At 35.7% G+C, this 20585-nt stretch overlaps 2 protein-coding genes across 2 annotated transcripts; one reads left to right on the top strand and one right to left on the bottom strand.

Moving 5' to 3' along the window:
* The first annotated feature begins 269 nt into the window (after nt 1–269).
* On the top strand, nt 270–2782 carry LOC127242111 (14-3-3-like protein GF14-C). Its single transcript, XM_051261490.1, has 5 exons — nt 270–424; nt 1218–1716; nt 1793–1915; nt 2121–2237; nt 2384–2782. Exons 2-5 carry the CDS (start codon nt 1246–1248, stop codon nt 2438–2440), a joined length of 768 nt encoding a protein of 255 aa, XP_051117447.1. The 5' UTR covers nt 270–424; nt 1218–1245; the 3' UTR covers nt 2441–2782.
* Nucleotides 2783–13194: 10412 nt separating this feature from the next.
* Nucleotides 13195–14922, bottom strand: LOC127242326 (allene oxide cyclase, chloroplastic-like). Its single transcript, XM_051261820.1, has 3 exons — nt 14591–14922; nt 14391–14515; nt 13195–13804 (listed from the first exon to the last, which is right to left on the bottom strand). The coding sequence occupies exons 1-3, from the start codon at nt 14790–14792 to the stop codon at nt 13403–13405; spliced, it is 729 nt and encodes a 242-aa protein (XP_051117777.1). The 5' UTR covers nt 14793–14922; the 3' UTR covers nt 13195–13402.
* Between the last annotated feature and the right edge of the window lie 5663 nt (nt 14923–20585).

The raw sequence follows: 20585 nt of genomic DNA, 5'->3' as shown, positions 1-20585 counted from the left end.
TTAATTAAATAATACAATATTTTTTAAACTGTATGCAAAAAAAGGAATATGACTAATCCGTGGAACGGTGAGAGTACATATATTTTTATGATGCAGCCCAGATCTATTATAATACTATTTGTAAGCAATTCTGGGCCGGTCATGGCCGATTCGGCACAACTTGAAATGTGTGTGAATCCGGCACCGCTCATCACCGGCACGCTATGTCACGTGCCGGGTTACGAAAGAGCAGGAAAGCCAGCGTATTCCATTTCGAGTCTTTTGCAATAGCAGGTGGATCGTACACGTGTCAATGTCTTATTGGGGAGACGTTCACTTTCCTTCAAACGCGTGTTATATATAACAGGCACCTCTCTCTCTCACCAATCCTCCGTTCCCTACAGTCAACTGCCATCTCCAGAGGAGAAGTTCATTTTGAAATCTGGTACGCTACTATAATCTATCTATTTTGACTTCGGTTGTTGCTATATTCTTTTAGCGTTGTACCCGATTTTGTTAGTATAGCAGGGGTTTGGATTAGGAGTAGAGTTAAGTTTAGGGTTAGATCTCTAGATTTGAAAGGTTTTTGAATTATTTTCTGGCATTGTTTTCTGATTGTGGCATTTAATCGGGATCGTGTGTTTGAGTGGCAGATCTGGCGATTTTATATTTGATTTATGATTGACTGTTCGTTGGAATCTGATTTTTGGTGTGTGGGTTTGGATTCGTGTTTGTTAAGTTGGTGGAGACTGGAGATTGAAAGAGAGTATAATAAAGTTCCTTCGATAAGTTGGTTTTATTTGAACTGATTTATCTACCATAGATTGCTGGAGAAGTGGTGGTGAAGTTGCCGGAAAGATAATTAATTGATTAGGATTGTGTTTCTGAGTTTTGAGCCTGGTGTCTGTTTTGGGTTCTTTCTCTTCGTGCGCTTTGGTTAGTGTGTAGAATCGTATGATTTTGATTCCGGGTACTGTCTTTGTTATGGTGAAAGTGAACCTTGCGAAGCTTACATTTAGTGTTTTGTTTGTATTCTACTATTAGATTAGATATGAAGCTTGTGGTTTTGACTTGGATCTGATTTGTATTGTTGAATCTACTGTATACACGCTTGTCTTGTTTATACTTGTGTTCTACTACTGTTAGATATGAAGTCTGGTTTTGCATTGTGCTGTTTTCCATCTATTTAAAAAAATCAGTATACATGCTTAAGTATGAGGTTACTGTATAAGTTGCAGGTTCAAGATACTATTTCGAAGTTGAAAGATGTCTCGTGAAGATAATGTATACATGGCCAAGTTGGCCGAACAGGCTGAGCGGTACGAGGAAATGGTTGAATTTATGGAGAAGGTTGCCAAGAATCTTGGTGGTGATGAGCTCACTGTAGAGGAAAGGAACCTTCTCTCAGTGGCTTACAAGAATGTGATTGGTGCTCGGAGGGCTTCATGGAGAATCATCTCTTCCATTGAGCAGAAGGAAGAGAGTCGCGGGAATGAAAATCATGTGGATATCATCCAGGGATACCGTGGTAAGATTGAGGCTGAGCTCAGCAAGATCTGTGATGGAATTTTAAGCCTTCTCGAGAGCCATCTTGTTCCATCGGCTTCGTCCTCTGAGTCCAAGGTCTTTTACTTGAAGATGAAGGGCGACTATCATAGGTATTTGGCTGAGTTTAAGACCGGAGCTGAAAGAAAGGAAGCAGCTGAGAGCACTTTGCTGGCTTACAAGTCAGCTCAGGTAAAATTCACTTATTGGTCGTTGTTTTATTATTGTTTGTTCTGAAATAAATTTTTCTTCTATCTATCTTATGCAGGATATAGCAGTGGCTGAGTTGGCCCCAACCCACCCCATCAGGCTGGGACTTGCACTGAATTTCTCTGTTTTCTATTATGAGATACTCAACTCCCCAGATCGTGCTTGCAACCTTGCAAAACAGGTATGTTCTTATGATTGATGGATCGATCATTCAGTGCAACGCCCAGTTTAATTGTTTAATAACCATTATTACTTTTTCGCGTTTTTGAGATCAACATCCCTTTTGGGAGTCAATCAAGAATCCATCTGAGATATTACTTTCATTTGATTTTGAGATATCATGGTGTTGATTGATGAGTGGGATGGGATTTACTCGGTTTTTGCAGGCTTTTGATGAGGCAATTTCGGAGCTTGATACATTAGGTGAGGAATCATACAAGGATAGCACATTGATCATGCAACTCCTCCGGGACAACTTGACTCTCTGGACTTCTGATATAGCGGTATGTACATACGCACTGATAACAAACCAAAAACAAAACCAAACAATAATAATAATAATAATAATAATAATAATACATGTAGAAATTAGAGAACTCGAAGCCTTTTTCTGACATGTATGTATGTGTATGTCTGTGAGTGATATCAGGACGATGGTGGGGATGAGATCAAGGAAAGCTCGAAAGGCGATGGAGGACAGCAGTGATGAAGCTAAGGTACAGTAGAGTGTATCAATGTCAACATGAAGATGAACATGGTGTGGTGATATGATATGAAGTGGGTTTTGTTGTGTTAGTATAGAAACGAAAAGTGCTTGCTTGTGTGGGTGGGTGGGTGAGGAGGAGATGTGATGTGATCGGTAGACTTAATGGATGGATTGAGTTATGCAGAAAGAAACAAAGACTTGTGGTCCGGTCCAAAACCCCCTTCCCCTTCCCCTCAAGTATTTATTATTCTTATTGTGCTCTGCTCTGCTCTTTATGTTTATGTTGCGAATGAATGAATTAATGTATTATTTGACATTTATTATAATTGCTTCTTTATTCCATGTTGGTTGGTTGGTTAGTTTTATAGTTTACCAATATTTTTCCCTCTCTGGATGCTATTGCTATGGCCGAGATAGAACGTGGGCTAAGACGAAGATGAAATGTATTTGTTGTGATTAGAAGAACGAACATTGGAATTATTCTAAAGTCGATGATAGGGGCTTCTCTCTCTTTTTTTTTTTTTTTTTTTTTTTGTTTAATTCTAGTCAAACAAAATTTATTATATACAATATTTTTGCTTCAAAGCAATAAGAGTTATATTTTCTAGTTTTGACCATTTATCTTATGCTCCTTTCGTCGTGCAAATGTATAATGGTTTTAATAAAAATGAGTAATAATTATTACTTTTTTTTCTTTTATAGTAAAAAAAGTACAAAATGTAATAATTTTTTACTTAAAAATGAAATGAAAATATTTTTTAATGACAATTAAAAAAAAATGAATATAAATTTGAATGAGAGACAGAGGAAAAAATATATTTTTTTATTAACTAGTTATTATATATATACAAATAGTCGTCCAATTATATTTAGTTACTATTGTACAAGAAATCAATGCAATGTATCGCTCATTAATTTGACACAATAATGGTCAATTAGTGACCCTGTGTTTAGAGCAATCCTAGTAGCTTTTTCTTAAACAAAGTCTTTGAAATATGATGCGTCAAAGAATTGCTAATTCAAAATTGCCGAAAATTTAAAAAATACTACAGTGGCTTTTAATTCGATTCAACTTTCAGGTGAGAGAAAAAAAAGAGAAAAGATGAGAAGAAGAAAGAGGAAAGAGAAAGAGGGTGGCAGACAAAAATAGGACAGAGAAAAAAAGAAATAAAATGAAAAGAGAAAGAAAGAGATGAGATGTGATAGCTAATTTCAAGTCTTTCAATTTTTTCACTTCTAGAGAAAAGCCATTGTATGAACATTTTATAAAAGAATTTTCTTTCTTTTTAATATTCAAGTCTTCTAGTAAACTACTCCAGACGCTCTTAGATAATCCATTTGCCCATAATAGACATAGATTGTGGAATGAAAAATTATCCATTCCTCTCTCTACCTCGTCTCGCTCTTTCCCTTTAATATATCTACTTATTTATTCATATATATATATATATATACCATATACATATATACAAATAGTGATTAAAAATAGGAATAATTATATTCCTATTTGTTATTTTTATATTAATATTTATAATACGTTATCAGTACGATCAGTTTTTTTGGTATAGTAGGTATATTTTAATATTATTATCACTACTAAAATTGCAAAACAAGAATTTGTCTCATTTATCATTTCTGGCAAAAATTATCTATCATGGGCCATGGATGTTGAAATGCATTTAGAATCGATGGGCCTAGGTGAAACGATTGTAAGAGGCAATAATGCCACCAATCAAACCAGAGCAAATGCAATGATATTCATCCGACATCATATCGATGAAAGGTTGATTGTATTGCCAAAAGCCCGCAACGAATGACATAATTTGAGGTTGCAAGACCTTGGAATCAGTTACTGAATATAATTCTGTCATGTCGGTTCACTTTGCAGTTGAACCTATGCGGCGAGAATATTAATGATAGTGACATTATGGAGAAAACATTATCTACATTTCATACCTCGAACTTGATTTTACAACAACAATATCGAGAGAGAGGCTTCAAAATATATTCTGATCTCATTGCCCGTCTTTTGTTGGCAGAACAAAACAATGAAATGTTGTTAAAAAATCATGCATCCAGGCCAACAGGTTCCAGCCCATTATCTAAAGTGAATGCAGTATAGTATGCAAATTTAGATTGTGGAAACAATAAAGACGGGAGATATGGAAGAGGCCAACGACGCAACCATCCTTAGCCTCGTCGAAATAATGGAAATAAACTATACAAGCCCATGAAGTGGCAGAATGACGAGCAAAAATGAAATTATGAAGATAAATGTCACATGTGCGACACAAAGGGACACTGATCGTGCGTCTGTAGAACGCCTAAGCACTTGGCTGATTTGTACCTTGCCTCGCTGATAGGGAAAAGTACGTCTGCTGACGTAAATATCTCTGAACAGAATAATGATGATACATATGATGATATCCTGAAAAACACGTCTGCTGACATAAATATCGTTGAACAGAATAATGATGACACATTTGATGATTTCCTACAACGACCTTATGCATCTTGATAAAGTAGACTTTCTTAAGCACACTGAAGGTGCCAAGTGATTATGTAGTTTATTGCTTTATTACTTTTTGTAATAACTCTCTTTCTAGATCATTTTTTATTTTTCATCGGCTAAATAAATATATTGTCTTTTTGTTTATTTTATTCTAAAAATAATATGGATGTCATATGTTGAAATACATATTATAAAGAGAAACAATATTTTCATAATTGATAGTGCGACTATTGATAACTAAAATTTGTTGAAACGTAATTTGTATGTTTTTCACAGGGAATTTATATTCGAAAATCAATGAGTGAATGATTATAGAAAGCGGTCGGATATAGTAAAAGATTGTGGTTGTAAACCTTGAGTAGTTACACAATTATTTATACTCTTTTTACTGGGGATTTTTCAGGTCGAAAATAGGGATTTTAAGTCATGAAATTCAAATCAAGTGTACATTTTGAGAAAACGGTGAAAAATGCAGTAAAGGACCCGCTCTGCAGCGGATCCAAATTTTATTATATGGAAAACGGTAAATAAAAGCGGTAAAAGTGAGCGGAGGCAAGCGGAGCAGAGACGAGCAGTGAAGTGCCAACGGTAATCGAGTGATCGGGACATGAGCGGATGGCACAATGTATATATGTATACATATGTAAGAGGTGGAGAGTGAGGGATAGATGTTGTGTCTGACTTGTGCGTTACTTAATGGCTAGGTTTTCATAGATGTAATGAGCGAGCGGTGTAACTGTTGTAACAGAGGTATATGTATAATACGGAAGTGGGGGAAGGAGATAATGTAAATATATAAACTGAATTTTAAAGAATTCTTATCACTGGAATTTGACTTTAAGGGATTTACAACAAGACTTCAATGACACCCAGAATTGAGATATTATAAGAAAGAAACCCTACTATCACTACGGAGTTTCTGTGACCTAATAGACCACCTTCTATGCCCAGTGAATTATCCCAACTTCTGCCTCATTAGTGGCTTTACCTTCTATTACCTCTTTTTAATCAAAATTGAATTCAAAACAGTAGTTAAGCAGGTCGACAAGGCTCCCGCGTATTTAGCTACATTGAACTACCTTGAAAACGCTTTTGGCAAACGAAAAGGCTTAGGTAATCAATTCTTCTCGTGCTCTAAACCAGTGAATTGAAGTTCTTTAAATTCAAAGTTTATATAAGTATGAAGAAAATGTGAAAGAAATAGAGATGAAGAACTGAATGATATTTCATTATTTACTAATAAAACTGGAAATGCTAGTTCTACAAAGCTGTAATTGAAAGCGGTAAGCTACTCTAGGTAAACGGTATAGTCTTGGCCAAGGGAGAAGGGAAATCCCTACTCCCTTGGTCATTCCTGTGGAGAACTTCCTTACAGGATTGGAGCTCTCGAAAAACAGGAAGATAACTAGAATGCGTAGGAAATTAATCGCTAAAATACTCCAATCGAAGTATATTTACATATAGATATCTGACCCTATTTATAGTAGGTGAAAAGGAACGGTTGCAAGCAGTTATAAGGCAGTTCCAACCGCTAGGTAGTTAGGCAGTTGGTGGCAGTTATTCTGTTGAAGCAGTTGCTGGCCGTAACTCCTAGGGTGCCTGCTTCGCTTGCATAGGATGGTAAGGGCTCAAATCTTCCTCGCTTGCCGAAGGACTGGAGGGCATCAGCGCAGCTAGGTTTGCTTGTGCTGGCTGGAAATGGAATGGCTATTCCGCTGCAGTTGAAACACTTAGTCAATATCTGCTGTCATTCTGCAGCGGTGAGCGTCTGGGCCGTCGCTTGCAAGCTGGAGAGACTGTGCTTGCGAGCGGTGGAAGCTACCGCTTGCCTCTCTTGCCTTAGTCTTTTCCGAGTGATATAATTGTCGCTTGCAAGCGGAAGTGGCTGCCGCTTTTGGTATCTGCCTTAGCTTTTCTGGCACCAGAACACCCCTTAAAAAGGGCAAAAATCGTTAATAATCTCAACAAACGAACTCTGGATCATGCCAAGCGATATAGATCAATAATGTATACCATTAACAAGTTATTATGATGGTTTTTTATACATAAATTCAAGTAATACACAGTTTTGTCAAGTTGAGAATATGCTCATATTTGGAGTTATCAACTACGCACACTATATTGAAATACAAAATGTATTTCTTCCACCAGAAGTTGGGAAAATCAAAAGTCAGCACAATAAGTGGCAGTGCGACAATATGAAGGCTCCGGAAGAGCCCTTATCTATTTCTTCAAAGGAGCCGGACTTGAAATAAAGATGCACTGTTCTCGAGCAAAGTTCGAAGAAATTTGTCGAGTTTAACTGATATTCGTAGAAATAGATATCATATTGAAACAACGAACGAGACAAATAATGAATATTTGGTGATTAAAAAATCATCAATGGAAATAGGTGTGCAATTGCGAAATTGCCCTCATTGTCCTCTGGCTTGTATTATGCCAAAATAAATGTCATTGAAATGCATATGGTAGACCTAAAGTCTACACAATCTAATGAATTTTTTATTTGACACGATCGTCTCCGGCATCCTGAAAATACTAGGGATGGCAATGGGTCGGGTTCAGCCGGACACGAGGCCCGACCCGAAGACACATGGTTGGACCCGAAACCTAAACCGGACTCAACCCGAACAATACCCGACAAGACTCGATAGACCTGAATTTTTTTTATTCTTAAAATTTAACTTAAAATTGGACCCGAATCCAGACCCGGACCCGACATATATTAAAATTTATATATTTTATTAAAAAATATTATAATAAAATAATAAATAATAAATAAAACTAAAAATATATTTTTAATATAATTTATATTATTAAATTAATTTTTTTAATATACTCCCTCTGTCCCATATCTATCTATCCATTTGTTTTTTGTACGAAATTTTATAAACATTAGTATTATATGGGGATATAGTAGAAATAAAAGTAAAAAGACTAAACTAACCCTATTAGTATTGTATGATATAGAGGTAATGACATTTGTGTAATATATTGTAAATTGAAAGAATATTTGTAATGTTAGGTAGATAATACAGTTACTAAAAAATGAAATGAAAACTTTTTTATGGGACTGACCAAATAAAAAAATAGATAGATTGTTAAGGAACGAATGAAATATATAATTAATATATTAATAATATATTAATCGGGTGGGTTTGGATCGGGTTTGGGTCCGAGTAGAGTCCACCATTGGACCCGAGACCTGACCCGGACCCGATAAGGGTACACAATACCCGACCCGGACCCGGACCCGGACCCAATACCCGAATAATTGGACCCGACCCCAAATAAATGGGTCGAGTCCGGGTCGGGTTTCGGGTCTACCCGGACCCATTGACATCCCTAAAAAATACTATAATGAGGCGAATAATTGAAAAATTCATTGGTCATTCATTGAAAGATCCAAAGATCTTGAAATCAAATGAATTTTGGTGTGATGTATACTCACAAGACAAATTGATAATCAGGCCGTCACTAACTAAAATTGAGATTGAATCCTTATCATTTTTGGAAAGAATCCAAACTAATATATGTGGACCTGTAAATCCACTATGTAGGCCATATAATATTTTATGGTGCTTATTAATGCATAAAAAAATGGTTACACGTATGCTTACTATCTACGCGTAATATAGCGTTTGCAAGGTTACTTGCAAAAATAATTAAATTGCAAGCACAATTTTCTGATTATCCAGTAAAGAAAATTCGTCTCCATAATGCTAGTGAATACCCATCACAAGCATTTGACGATTATTGCATGACTTTGGGAATAACTGTTGAACATCTTGTTCTTTATGTTCACACTCAAAATGGTTTGAAAAAATTCTTTATCAAAATACTGCAATTAATTTTCAGATCATTATTGATGAAATCCAAACTCCCCGTTTTTGCTTGGGAACATACAATATTACATGCAGTAGCACTTATGCGAATCAGACTGACAAGCTATCAGAAATACTTCCCAACACAATTAGTATTTAGAAAAGAGCCCAATATTTCTCACCTGAGGATTTTTAGATGCGCAATTCACATGCCGATTGCACCACGTCAACGTAAAAAAATAGGCCCCCAACGTTGTTTGAGAATTTATGCCGGATACGAATCACCATCGATAATCAAATACCTCGAACTATTGATGGGTGATTTGTTTACTGTTTGATTCACAAACTTTCATTTTGACAAACTCATTTCCTGACAATAGGGGGAGAACCGAATCAACTGACAAAAGAAATTGACGGGTGATCTGTTTACTACACGATTCACAAATTGTTGTTTTGAAGAAACTAATTTCCCGATATTAAGAGGAGAACAAAATCAACTGAAAAAAAAAAATTCTTGAAAAATACCTATGAATTTCCTAGATCCTCGTTACCGAAAGTGTGAATTAGAAGTACAACTAATTATACGCTTGTAATAAATTGTGAATCAGTTACCGAATGTATTTAATGACTCAAGCAGATTCACCGAATCATATATTCCTGTAACAAATACACCGGAGAAAATGAATGTCACAGAAGAACAAATCAAAAGAGCCAATGGATCTTCTATGAATCTGAAGTGTGGCCGACCTGTGGATTCTAAGAATAAAAATCCTCAAAAGAAAAAGGTATTGATAAATGATTCAATATCTCTAACAACTTGTACCGACAAGAAATAAATCCTTGAAGAGGATGCTCCTGAAGAGCTTACATTATAAGATAATTAAGTTATTGAAAATCAAATTAACTTCACAACTACAAAAAAATGTTGGAAGCGAAAGGAAATATTCATTGATAATGTTTTTGCATATAACATGGAACTTGATATAATGGAGAATGACGAGACTCTTGAATAATCATCAGTTGATAAATGTCGGAAAAGAAATAATTGGCCACAATAGAAAGATGTGATCCAATTTGAATTAGATCCACTGGCCAAAAGAATTGTTTTTGGATCTATAATTCAAACAATAAAAGATGTTAAGCCAGTTGGATGCAAATAGGTATCTGTGAGAAAAAAATAAAAAAAAATGAAATTATCAGATACAAAGTGAGACTTGTAGCCAAATGACTCTTACAAATACCTGAGATTGATTATGATGAAACATATTCTCCAATTATGGATGATATCATATTCAAATACCTCATAAACCTAACAGTGCATGAAAAACTCGACATGCACCTGATGGACTCATTGGAAAATAATATTTATATGAAAGTCCCTAAAATTGGTCATAATTTGTGATTATTAAAGTATATGTTGATGATATCAATATTACTGGAACTCTTTAAAACTCTAATCAGCTGTGAAATATCTAGAAAAAAAAAAAAGAATTTGGGATCAAAGACTTTGGAAGACAAAGTTTTGTCTTAGTCTTATAATTGAATACGTGGATAATAGAATATTCATCCACCAAAATAATTATACTCAAAAGGTATTAAAACCATTGTATATGGATAAAAATACATTTATTGAATACACCAATGATCGTTGGATCACTTAATCCTAACAAGGATCCATTTAGACAAAAAAAAAATGATAAAAAGAATAATTGGTCCTGATTTACCATATCTCAACGCAATAGATGCACTCATATACCTAGCAAATAGCACAATGTCAAATATTGCATTTACAGTAAATTTATTGACAGATTTAGCTCTATCTCCTACTAAACGATATTGGAATGAGGTTAAACATGTTTTATGTTATCTCCAGGGGACAAGTGATGTTCGCCTATTTTATTCGAATAAATCTCGACACAAATTATTAGGCTATGTCAATGCTGGGTATTTGTTTGACCCGCACAAAGCAAATTTACAAACCGATTATATATTTACCTGTGGCGATATTGTGAATCTCCTGGAAATTTACCAAACAGACAATAACCGACGGATCATCTAATCATACCAAAGTATTAGTTATTTTGTAACACCTCGGCCAACTCAAACCGGAGTGTCACTGTCACGCAACAACCAAAAGGCTTGTTCATCAACTAACGAGCCCTACGTTGTGGCGCTAAGGCTAAAACAATGAATACAAACAACTAAATAGGGATTTAAAATGAAAGCGCACCGACTTATTAATTAAATAAGTAAAGTTCGAGTAAAAAATATAAGTTGAAAATAGTTCAAAAGACATTAGCCTTTAAACATAATTAATGAATTTCAAAAGCATTTTAGAAGGTAAAGTAGTTATAGTTCCCCCCGATGGATCACATGATGTGGATGTATCATTTAGGTATAATACAAGTATCATCACCTACAAAAAGGTTCTAAGAAGAGGGTCAAAACAACGGTTGAGTAAGCACAATTAATAGAAGATAAATTAATACGGTATAATGCCACAAAATCGTTTGAAAAAAATAATTTGAATAAGATGAAACATATCACATAAAGGTAACTCACACACACGAGTCTTTTAACGCCTCCCTTATATATTTTTTTCATTCTCAAATAATTGTGATGAGTACATCACGAAAAAAATCCACTAGGCCTTAATTAGGGCCGGCTTGACCTGATTTTTCAATCTTATTACTTCGTATGACACGTCACATAGTTACACATAACAAACATAGAGTCACAACCCTTAAGGAAAGCTCCACAATGTGTATCTAAGGGTTCGAAGCCCAAAAGTACACATAAGTCAATTTATTTATTAGTTTGTGAGGGGCGCCAAACGGCCCACAACCCTCTAGTATCCAATATAACATACCAAGAGGGGATTGTACGCAATCCAACATTCCATCACGGATGACGGTCCAAAGACCTTTTTCATTGTGAATAACGAGCACCTCAGAATTACCCTAAAAGGGAACCTGTCATATCGATCCCTCGACCTAGCCCATTCGGGATCCGATTTGAGTTTAGCTAGTTATCCTAAAAACCGGTATACCCTCACATGTTTGCAAGGCACAAAGGTGGAAGACTATGTCTTATCATCCAAACAATCGACGAGTTGATCGGACTCGGTGGGTAGTTTTAATCACCATTTTGACCCAATACTTAACATGCTCCTATGCAAATTTCAAAAAGAAAACTTTCAACTCAAAATATTCCAATCGTCAACATTTAACCCAACCAAAAAGTGGAATATTAAAACCCAATAAGTTCGTTATAATCTCACTTTAATTTTCCGAATAAACATTCAAAAAATATTTTCATCCCAATAGGCATAAATCTTTTCTTAAAAAAAAAAATCATAACTCGGTTAGGGTAAAACTAGGGTTTCAAACTCATTCTACAAATTCTACAATTTTCAATTTAAAATAATATAATAATCTTCACAAAAACCTTATGGGAGATTATAATCAACCTTTTAGAAAAAATTAGCAAAACCTAACACTTTTAGGACAAACCCATTTAAAACTAATTTTGAAAAAATCAATAGAAGGGTCTAGGTATTACAACATATCATCTATTTAAGATTAATTCCAAAGAGGATAGAGTTTTGGACAAGGACAACTCCAAGGACGAAGGGGGTTGGCGGCCTGCGTGTCTGCTGCCTCTATTTTTTTTTTTTATACTTTATTAAATATAAAAGACTTAGAGTCTTTATTATTTATTTTATTCTATTTTGGCCCAAATTGGTCCAAACTCAATTTTTACTCATAATTTAAATTCAATTCCTTAATTTCTTACACAAAAAACTCAAAATAATATTGTCCAACTCCAGTGTCGGACTCCGGCGAGCTCCAGAGAACTTACGGCAATTAATTTACGGGGTATTACATATTCAATTATGTGTTTGGTTGAGATCAATTACCCATCTTATTCAAAAGAATTGTGGTCAATGTTTGAAAATGAAAATCTCCCAACAATCACATATGAAGACAATATAACATGTATGGTTCAATAAAAGAGATATTTCAGAGGAGATAGAACAAAATATATTTTATCAAAATTTTTGTTTACTCATAACTTGCAAAAAATAATTAAATCGATGTGCAACAAATTCGATATCCGACTATTTTACAGATATTTACTAACAACAACTTTAAACAAATTAGTGAAAAAAATCAAAATACTTCAACTTAATATATATATATATATTTTATTATATCACAAAAGCAATATTCAACGTAAAAATTAATGTTTATATTATCAACCAAATTCTTACTTTACATTTTAAAAAAAAAATTCAAATAAATCTATATATGTGAAAGTAGGAATTGATAAATTACGTACGATTTTATTAAAAAGTGTGACCTATTCATAAAATAAACACAAGTTTGCACGTTTTATGCCACTTCTTCTTACTAAAATATATTAATACAATATTTTTTAATAAAAACAAAACATCCACGTGGGACTTTACTTTTGTAAAGAAAACAATTGAAATCAAATCATATCACATCATGTAGTCACCATCATCACACACAAATTATCACAGTGCAAGCCCCTACCACGCCACACCGCACTATCCCTTCCATTCCAGACCAGATTAGATAGATCTCTGTATCATAGTAAAATCTAGTTACTGTAGTTGGGTATGGTGGCGCCGGATTCGCAGGCCTTGGCTGCCGGCGTTGGCTCGACCTGGAGCGACGGCGGAACGGGATCGCCGAGCAGCTCCGCCGGCAAATCCTGGATACCTTTCAAGTAGAAAGTGTACTTGATCTTGAAGGGGAAGATGATCTGCTGGAGCTTGACCTGGCCGTACACCCCCTCGAAGATTCCGGAGCCCCCCGTCACGGCCAGGTAGGTGTCCTCGTAGGTCAGGTACGCCCCCTGCACCGATATGCTGCCGTAGTCCCCCAAGTGCACGCTGTAAATCGCCTCGTACCTGTCGCCTTTCTTCTCCGCCTCGTTCTTTATCAGAATGCAGATCCCCGCCGTTATGCCCGCCCGCTTCTTCAGGTCGCCGGTGTATATCTGATTTGGTCGGTGAGCGGTGAGGGAGTGAGTACACATCAATTTAAGTTTGAAAAATATTTTTGGCTAAATTTTAGATAAAGCTACAAAAATACGAATTAGATAGAATGTGAAATTAAATTCGAGCATCGCTTAGATCGCAGTTTTTTTTAAAGCGAATTAGTTCATCCACAGATCATTTATCTGGATAGAAGAATACCAGTAAACCATATATATATATTACTCACTCTAAAATCGTATTTATCTTTTACGAATTTAACATTAAAAATAATTTTATATTTGTATAATTTTTTTTTTATAAATATCATAGCATGATAAAGATATTTTTGTCATTTTTTTTATTTGTACAATATTTTTATACAGTAATTAACACGCACGCAAAAAATAAATGAATCTTTTTGGCGGAACGGAAGTAGTATATCAAATAAATGAAACTTGACAAATTATTTCATTTGATTATTTATTTATTTATTTTTCTTTCATCTTATTTAATTAAATATCTAATAATAAATGCATACAACAACAGTACTATTAGTATTATAGCATATGTAATGTAAATAGTATATAATTGCAGTAAGTAAAGTACCTTGTTGGAGAAGGGGACGAGATCTCCAAGGGAATTGACGGTTTTCTGGCTCAACCGGAGGTAGGCGGGGCTGCCGCGGTCGCGCTCGTTGATTTCGTAGAGGTGGAGCTCTTGGACTTTCGTGGCTAAAATTTAATCATTTGTTTGTTAGTTATTTAATGAGAAAAAAATCGAGATATGATCGGATGGGAGGCACTTACAGGATCTGGAATCTGCAGCGGCGCAGCAGGATATGGATGATTTTGATATTGATTTGTTGTTACGAGTGGAGAGTGAGAGAAGAGATGGTTGCTTGGACGGCCGGAATGGAAGCGCCGCCTTCTGGGGGAGGAGGAAAGCGGCGCCGGTCGGCCGGAGCTTGGTAGCCGGAAGAGTGGCGGAGATGGAAGAAGCGGTGGCCATCTTTGGTACTGCGATTGTTTTGTTTTGTTTGGTTTGGTATGTGTGTGTTGTGTTTTGTGCAATAATTGATGTGCAGGAATTTGGGGATGACCCTATTGCAAATTGTAATGTGTAGTAGTACTACTACTACACAACACACATAAATATAGGGAGAGACGACAGACATCCATCCGTGTTGAATAATACCTACGATGCCTAGTTTTGACCGGAGAATGGACGGTGAGCGCGTGGCCAACACTAAAAGACAGACTTTAATATAATGTAAATACTGCAATGCTCCTTCACACAGAGGGGCACGTGCTTCATATGCTACCGTTTTTTTCTTTTTTTTATGGTTGTTTTCATTCATAGTGCTATTTAAGAGGAAAAAATAATAATAATAAAAGAAAAGTTTTGTGAGATTATTATATTTTGTATATAATATTATATATATTGTGTATGTAAATATATATATATAGATATAAGTGTGTGGCGTGTTGTGTAATTCTATATATATGTATGTGTTGTGTGTATTTTAGGGTAGTAATGTATGGATATGTAATATGTATTTTAGCTATGTGAGTAATAAATGAAGTGAGAGAGTGAGTGAAGTAATACACGAGAGAGAAGATTTTGGGGGTGTGTGTTTCATTCATTAATTAGACCTTATTTATAGACAACAGGAAGGCTACACAATACATACGAATCGCCTACGTAGCTAAATCAAGACAAATAAAATTAGCATCTAGAATTCATACACGAATTTATTACGTGTACATTTCATGATACTCCCCCTTAGATACTTTAATACAAAGAATGTGCATCGTTAAAACCTTACTAGGAAAAAACCCCGTGGGACAAAAAAATCCTAGTGAAGGAAAAATAGTACAACATTCTTGTATCGATTCGCTCCCCCTGATCTGAGCATTATTTAAGATCCCTTAACCGACGTATCCCAATTTTCTTCACCAGTTTTTCAAATGTTGCCGTCCACTAAATTATTATCGGATCGGATTTGTTGCACATCAATTTCACCATTCTACTGAAGATCATGAGTAAAAAAGAATTTTGGTGAAATATGTTTCGTTATATCTCCTTTAATGTAACCCCCTTTCAATTTGGCTATACAAGCCGTATTATCTTCATACAATGTAGTTGGGGGAATTTTATCGTCAGGTATTAACCCGCAATTTTTCAGAATATGTTGAGTTATTGACCTCAACCAAACACATTCTCGACTAGCTTCATGTATTGCCAATATTTCAGCATGATTTGAAGAAGTGACAGTTAAAGTTTGTTTCATCGATCTCCAAGAGATCACTGTTTCGCCACAAGTAAATATATAGCCAGTTTGCGACTTGGCTTTATGAGGATCCGATAAATATCCTGCATCGGCAAAACCAATTAATTCATGTCGAGAATCTTTCGAGTAAAATAACCCGAGATCAATTGTTCCTTGGAGATAGCGAAAAATGTCCCGTTCCAATGTCGTCGAGTAGGTGATGAACTGAATCTTGCCAATAAATTTATAGCAAATGATATATCAGGTCGGGTGCTATTAGCAAGATACATTAATGCGCCTATAGCACTCATATATGACACTTCAGGGCCAATTGTTTCTTCGTTTTCCTCTTTTGGTCTAAATGGATCCTTTATTGGATCGAGTGCCTGAAAATCATTGGGGTACTTAGCGGATGTGACTTATCAATCAGAAATTGTTTCAGTACCCTTTTGGTATAATTTGATTGGTGGATGAAGATTCCACTTTCCAAGTGCTCAATTTACAAACCAAGGCAAAATTTGGTTTTTCCAAAATCTTTGATCTCAAACTCTTTTTTCAGATATTCAATAGCCTTTTGGATTTCATCAGGAGTTCCAATTAAATTGAGATCATCGACATATACAACGATGATTACAAATTCAGACTCATTTTTCTTTATAAAAACACATGGACATATAGGGTCATTTATATAACCTTCTTTGGTTAAGCTTTTGTTGAGATGATTGTACCACATTCAGCCCGATTGCTTGAGCCCATACAAAGATTTTTGTAATTTGATGGAATATGATTCTTTTGGCTTTGATTTGAATGATTCAGGTATGTTAATCCCTTCTGGGATTTTTATGTAGACGTCATTGTCTAATGAGCCATAAAGATAGGCAGTAACCACATCCATTAATCGCATATCAAGATTATTGTTTACTGCCAGGCTCACCAGATACCTGAATGATATTCCATCCATGACCGGCGAATATGTTTCTTCAAAGTCAATACCCGGTCTCTGGGAAAAACCTTGGGCTACAAGCCTTGCTTTGTATCTTGTGATATCATTATTTTCATTTCTTTTTCTCACAAACACCCATTTATAACCAACAGGTTTCACATTTTCCGGTGTTTGGACTATAGAGCCGAATACTCGCCATTTTTTCAATGAGTCCAATTCAGATTTAATTGCGTCTTTCCATTTTGCTCAATCATCTCTTTACCGACATTCATCAACTGATTTTGGTTCATAATCCTCGTCATCTTTCATTATATCGAGTGCTACAAAATATGCAAATGCATTATCAATATTTGTTTTCTTTCTGTTCCAATATTTTCCACTGGTGGTATAGCTAACGGAAGTTTCAATAACTTCATCATCACTTTCATCAGCATTTTTAGTATCAACCTTTGCAGGGGTTGTACTAACTTTTTCAGGCATCTGATTATTGTTAATCTCTTCACCAGTATTTACAATTTTCTTTTTTCGTGGATTCTTATCCTTGGAACCCAATGGTCTGGCACGTTTTACGCGGGCAGTATGCTCATTAGCACTCGACACTTTCCCTTCTGGGATATTTATTTTGGCTAGTGCATTTGCTGCTGCAATATATGATTTCGTAACTCTGGCAGCATCATTAAAAGCATTAGGCAATTGATTTGCAATTTTTTGCAAATGCACAATTCTTTGAACTTCAAGTTTACTATGTTTCGTACGATGATAAAATTCAAGTGGTATTTTCCACGAAATTTCTTTTTGCAGTTGATTACTGTATCCCCCTAATGTCGGGAAATGTGATTCGTCAAAATGACAGTCTGCAAACCTCGTAGTAAATAAATCATCCGTTGTTGGTTCAAGATATTTTGCGATCGAGGGTGATTCATATCCGACATATATACCCAACCTTCTTTGAGGTCCCATTTTCGTGCGTTGAGGTGGTGTAATTGGCACATAAACAGCACACCCAAATATTCGCAGGTGAGACATATTTGGTATTTTTCCAGAAACCAATTGAGTAGGGGAATAATAGTGATAACTTGTCGGTCTTATTTTTACGAGGGTTGTCATGCAATATAGCGTGTCCCCAACATGATACGGAAAGTTTAGACCTCATTAACAATGGTCTAGCAATTTATTGTAATCTTTTGATAAGGGATTCAGCGACGCCATTTTGCGTATGTACATGGGGAACATGATGTTCCACAATAATCCCAATTGACATGCAGTAATCATCAAATGTATGTGATAAATACTCTCCAACATTATCTAGACGTATTTTCTTTATCGGGTAATCTGGAAATTGTGCTCACAATTTAATTATTTGTGCAAGTAGTCTAGCGACAGCTAGATTACGAGTAGATAACAGGCATACGTGTGACCATCGCGTTGACGCATCGATTAGTACCATAAAGTACTTGAAAGGTCCACACGGTGGATCTATTGGTCCACAAATATCATCCTGAATTCTTTCCAGAAAAGCTGGGGATTCAAATCCAACCTTTGTTGGAGATGGCCTGATTATTAACTTCCCTTGGGAACAGACAGCACAAGAAAATTCATTCGGACTCAAAATATTTTTCTTTTTCAATGAGTGGCCATTTGAATTTTCGACAATTCGCCTCAACATTACATTGCCAGGATGCCCAAGTCGATCGTGTCAAGTTTTAAATTCGCTAGTAGCCATTTGGTCTACTATGTGATATGTTTCAATGGCACTAATTTTTTAATAATATAAGCCGGAAGAAAATTATGGCAATTTTTCTTTCACAATTATTTTGCCATTCACAATATGAGTTATCAAGAGATACTCATTTTCTGCCTCATTCAATGTTTCAATGTGATGCCCATTTTTCCGAATATCACTGAAGCTCAGTAAATTCCTTCGAGTTTTGCTCGAGAACAAGGCATTTTCAATTGCCATTTTTGTCCATTTTGGGAGAAATACAGTAGCTTTTCCTGTGCCTTCAATCATTTTCGATACACCACTGATAGTAACAATTGTGGTCTTTCCCATATTCAGGTAGGAGAAATAACATTTGTTTTTCAGAATGCTGTGAGTCGTAGCCTGTCGATAAGGCATATATTGTCATCGGCTCCAAAATATTTGGCATCCATATCTTTGCAAGAAGGTAAAAATAATAAAAGACATATATTAGTAACATAATCAAAATAGACTTATATTATAAGGGGTAATACAAAAAGGGGAGCAAAAAAGCATCAAAATAACAAAATAGATACAACAATATTTTATCATTTAACATCATCAGCTATGTCAAGCAGATCATCGGCATCCAGGTGCGTGATATTTTCATTCATCACATCGTCAAATGTGTCATCGTGGGCAGCGTGGTTTGTTTCGGTAGCAACTCTTCCTTGCCTTTCTTTTGAGGCCCGATACAGTTAAGCCAAATGACTGGCTGTGCAACAAACATGGGCCCAATGGCATTTGATTCCACACCGGGTGCATTCCTCGTCATTGTTTCTGTTTCTCCCGATGTTGAACCTCTGTTGAGGTCTGTACGGCCTTCTGTCATTATAACGCCGATTCGGCACATATCGAGGCCTGTTTTGATAATTATTGTGACTGTGTGCGTTTGCCCGGCCCAGTCTGCGATTCTGATTTCGATCGCGATCAATTCGCTGATTTCTGAATTGCCCACGACCACGCACCGGATTTTCCGGCTGTATTGCATTTGCCTCTGGAAATGGATTTGCACCTGTCGGCCGAGATTCGTGATTTTTCAACAGAAATTTATTATTTTGTTCGGCAAGCAAAAGATAGGTGATCAGCTCAGAATATTTATGGAAGCCTCTTTCGCGATACTGCTGCTGCAAAACCATGTTAGAGGCATGAAAAGTGGAGAAAGTTTTCTCCATCATATCAAATTCAGATACATTTTCGCCGCAGTGGCTCAGCTGTGATGTTTTTTTAAACATGGCAGAATTATATTCTTGGACTATTTTAAAGTCCTGAAGCCGTAGGCTTTGCCATTCGTTTCGTGCCCTTGGCAATAATGTCAGCCTCAAATGATCATATCTTTCTTTCAATCTCTCCCACAATTCAAGTGGGGATTCCAACGTGATATACTGCATTTTCAGTGCCTCATCGATGTGATGGCACAAAAAGATCATGGCCTTTGCACGATCTTGGCTCGGGGAGTTTTTATCCCGGGCAATGGTATTTTCCAAGCCCATTGATGCCAGATGCATTTTAACATCGCGAGCCCATGCCATATAATTTTGGCCAGAAACAAGGAGGGGGAGGAAATTCTTGTTTGGCAAGGTTAGACATAATAAACAGATAAAATATAAAATATTACCTTGCGAAAATAAATATATAATCGTGCTGATAACGTGTTGTGATATTATTATAGGATTAGCTAATAGAAATATTAATTACTTCTACCGCTAACCACTATTTTATATTTTGTATATAATATTATATATATTGTGTATGTAAATATATATATAGATATAAGTGTGTGGCGTGTGTGTGTAATGCTATACATATGTAATATTATATAATTTCTGTATATATATATATATATTT

The sequence above is a fragment of the Andrographis paniculata genome, unplaced genomic scaffold (assembly GCF_009805555.1).
Source record: "Andrographis paniculata isolate CXL003 unplaced genomic scaffold, ASM980555v1 Contig86END, whole genome shotgun sequence".
NCBI lineage: Eukaryota > Viridiplantae > Streptophyta > Magnoliopsida > Lamiales > Acanthaceae > Andrographis > Andrographis paniculata.
This window is presented reverse-complemented; position numbering and strand designations above follow the sequence as displayed.

What these genes read in the sequence shown, in the direction of transcription:
- LOC127242111 (XM_051261490.1), top strand. Translation starts at nt 1,246, where the DNA reads ATGTCTCGTGAAGATAATGTATACATGGCCAAGTTGGCCGAACAGGCT. An exon ending in CTTGCAACCTTGCAAAACAG is followed by an intron (nt 1,916 to 2,120) that starts GTATGTTCTTAT and finishes CGGTTTTTGCAG; the next exon opens with GCTTTTGATGAGGCAATTTC. An exon ending in TCTGGACTTCTGATATAGCG is followed by an intron (nt 2,238 to 2,383) that starts GTATGTACATAC and finishes GAGTGATATCAG; the next exon opens with GACGATGGTGGGGATGAGAT.
- LOC127242326 (XM_051261820.1), bottom strand. Translation starts at nt 14,792, where the DNA reads ATGGCCACCGCTTCTTCCATCTCCGCCACTCTTCCGGCTACCAAGCTC. An exon ending in CGCTGCAGATTCCAGATCCT is followed by an intron (nt 14,516 to 14,590) that starts GTAAGTGCCTCC and finishes ATTAAATTTTAG; the next exon opens with CCACGAAAGTCCAAGAGCTC. An exon ending in TCGTCCCCTTCTCCAACAAG is followed by an intron (nt 13,805 to 14,390) that starts GTACTTTACTTA and finishes CGACCAAATCAG; the next exon opens with ATATACACCGGCGACCTGAA.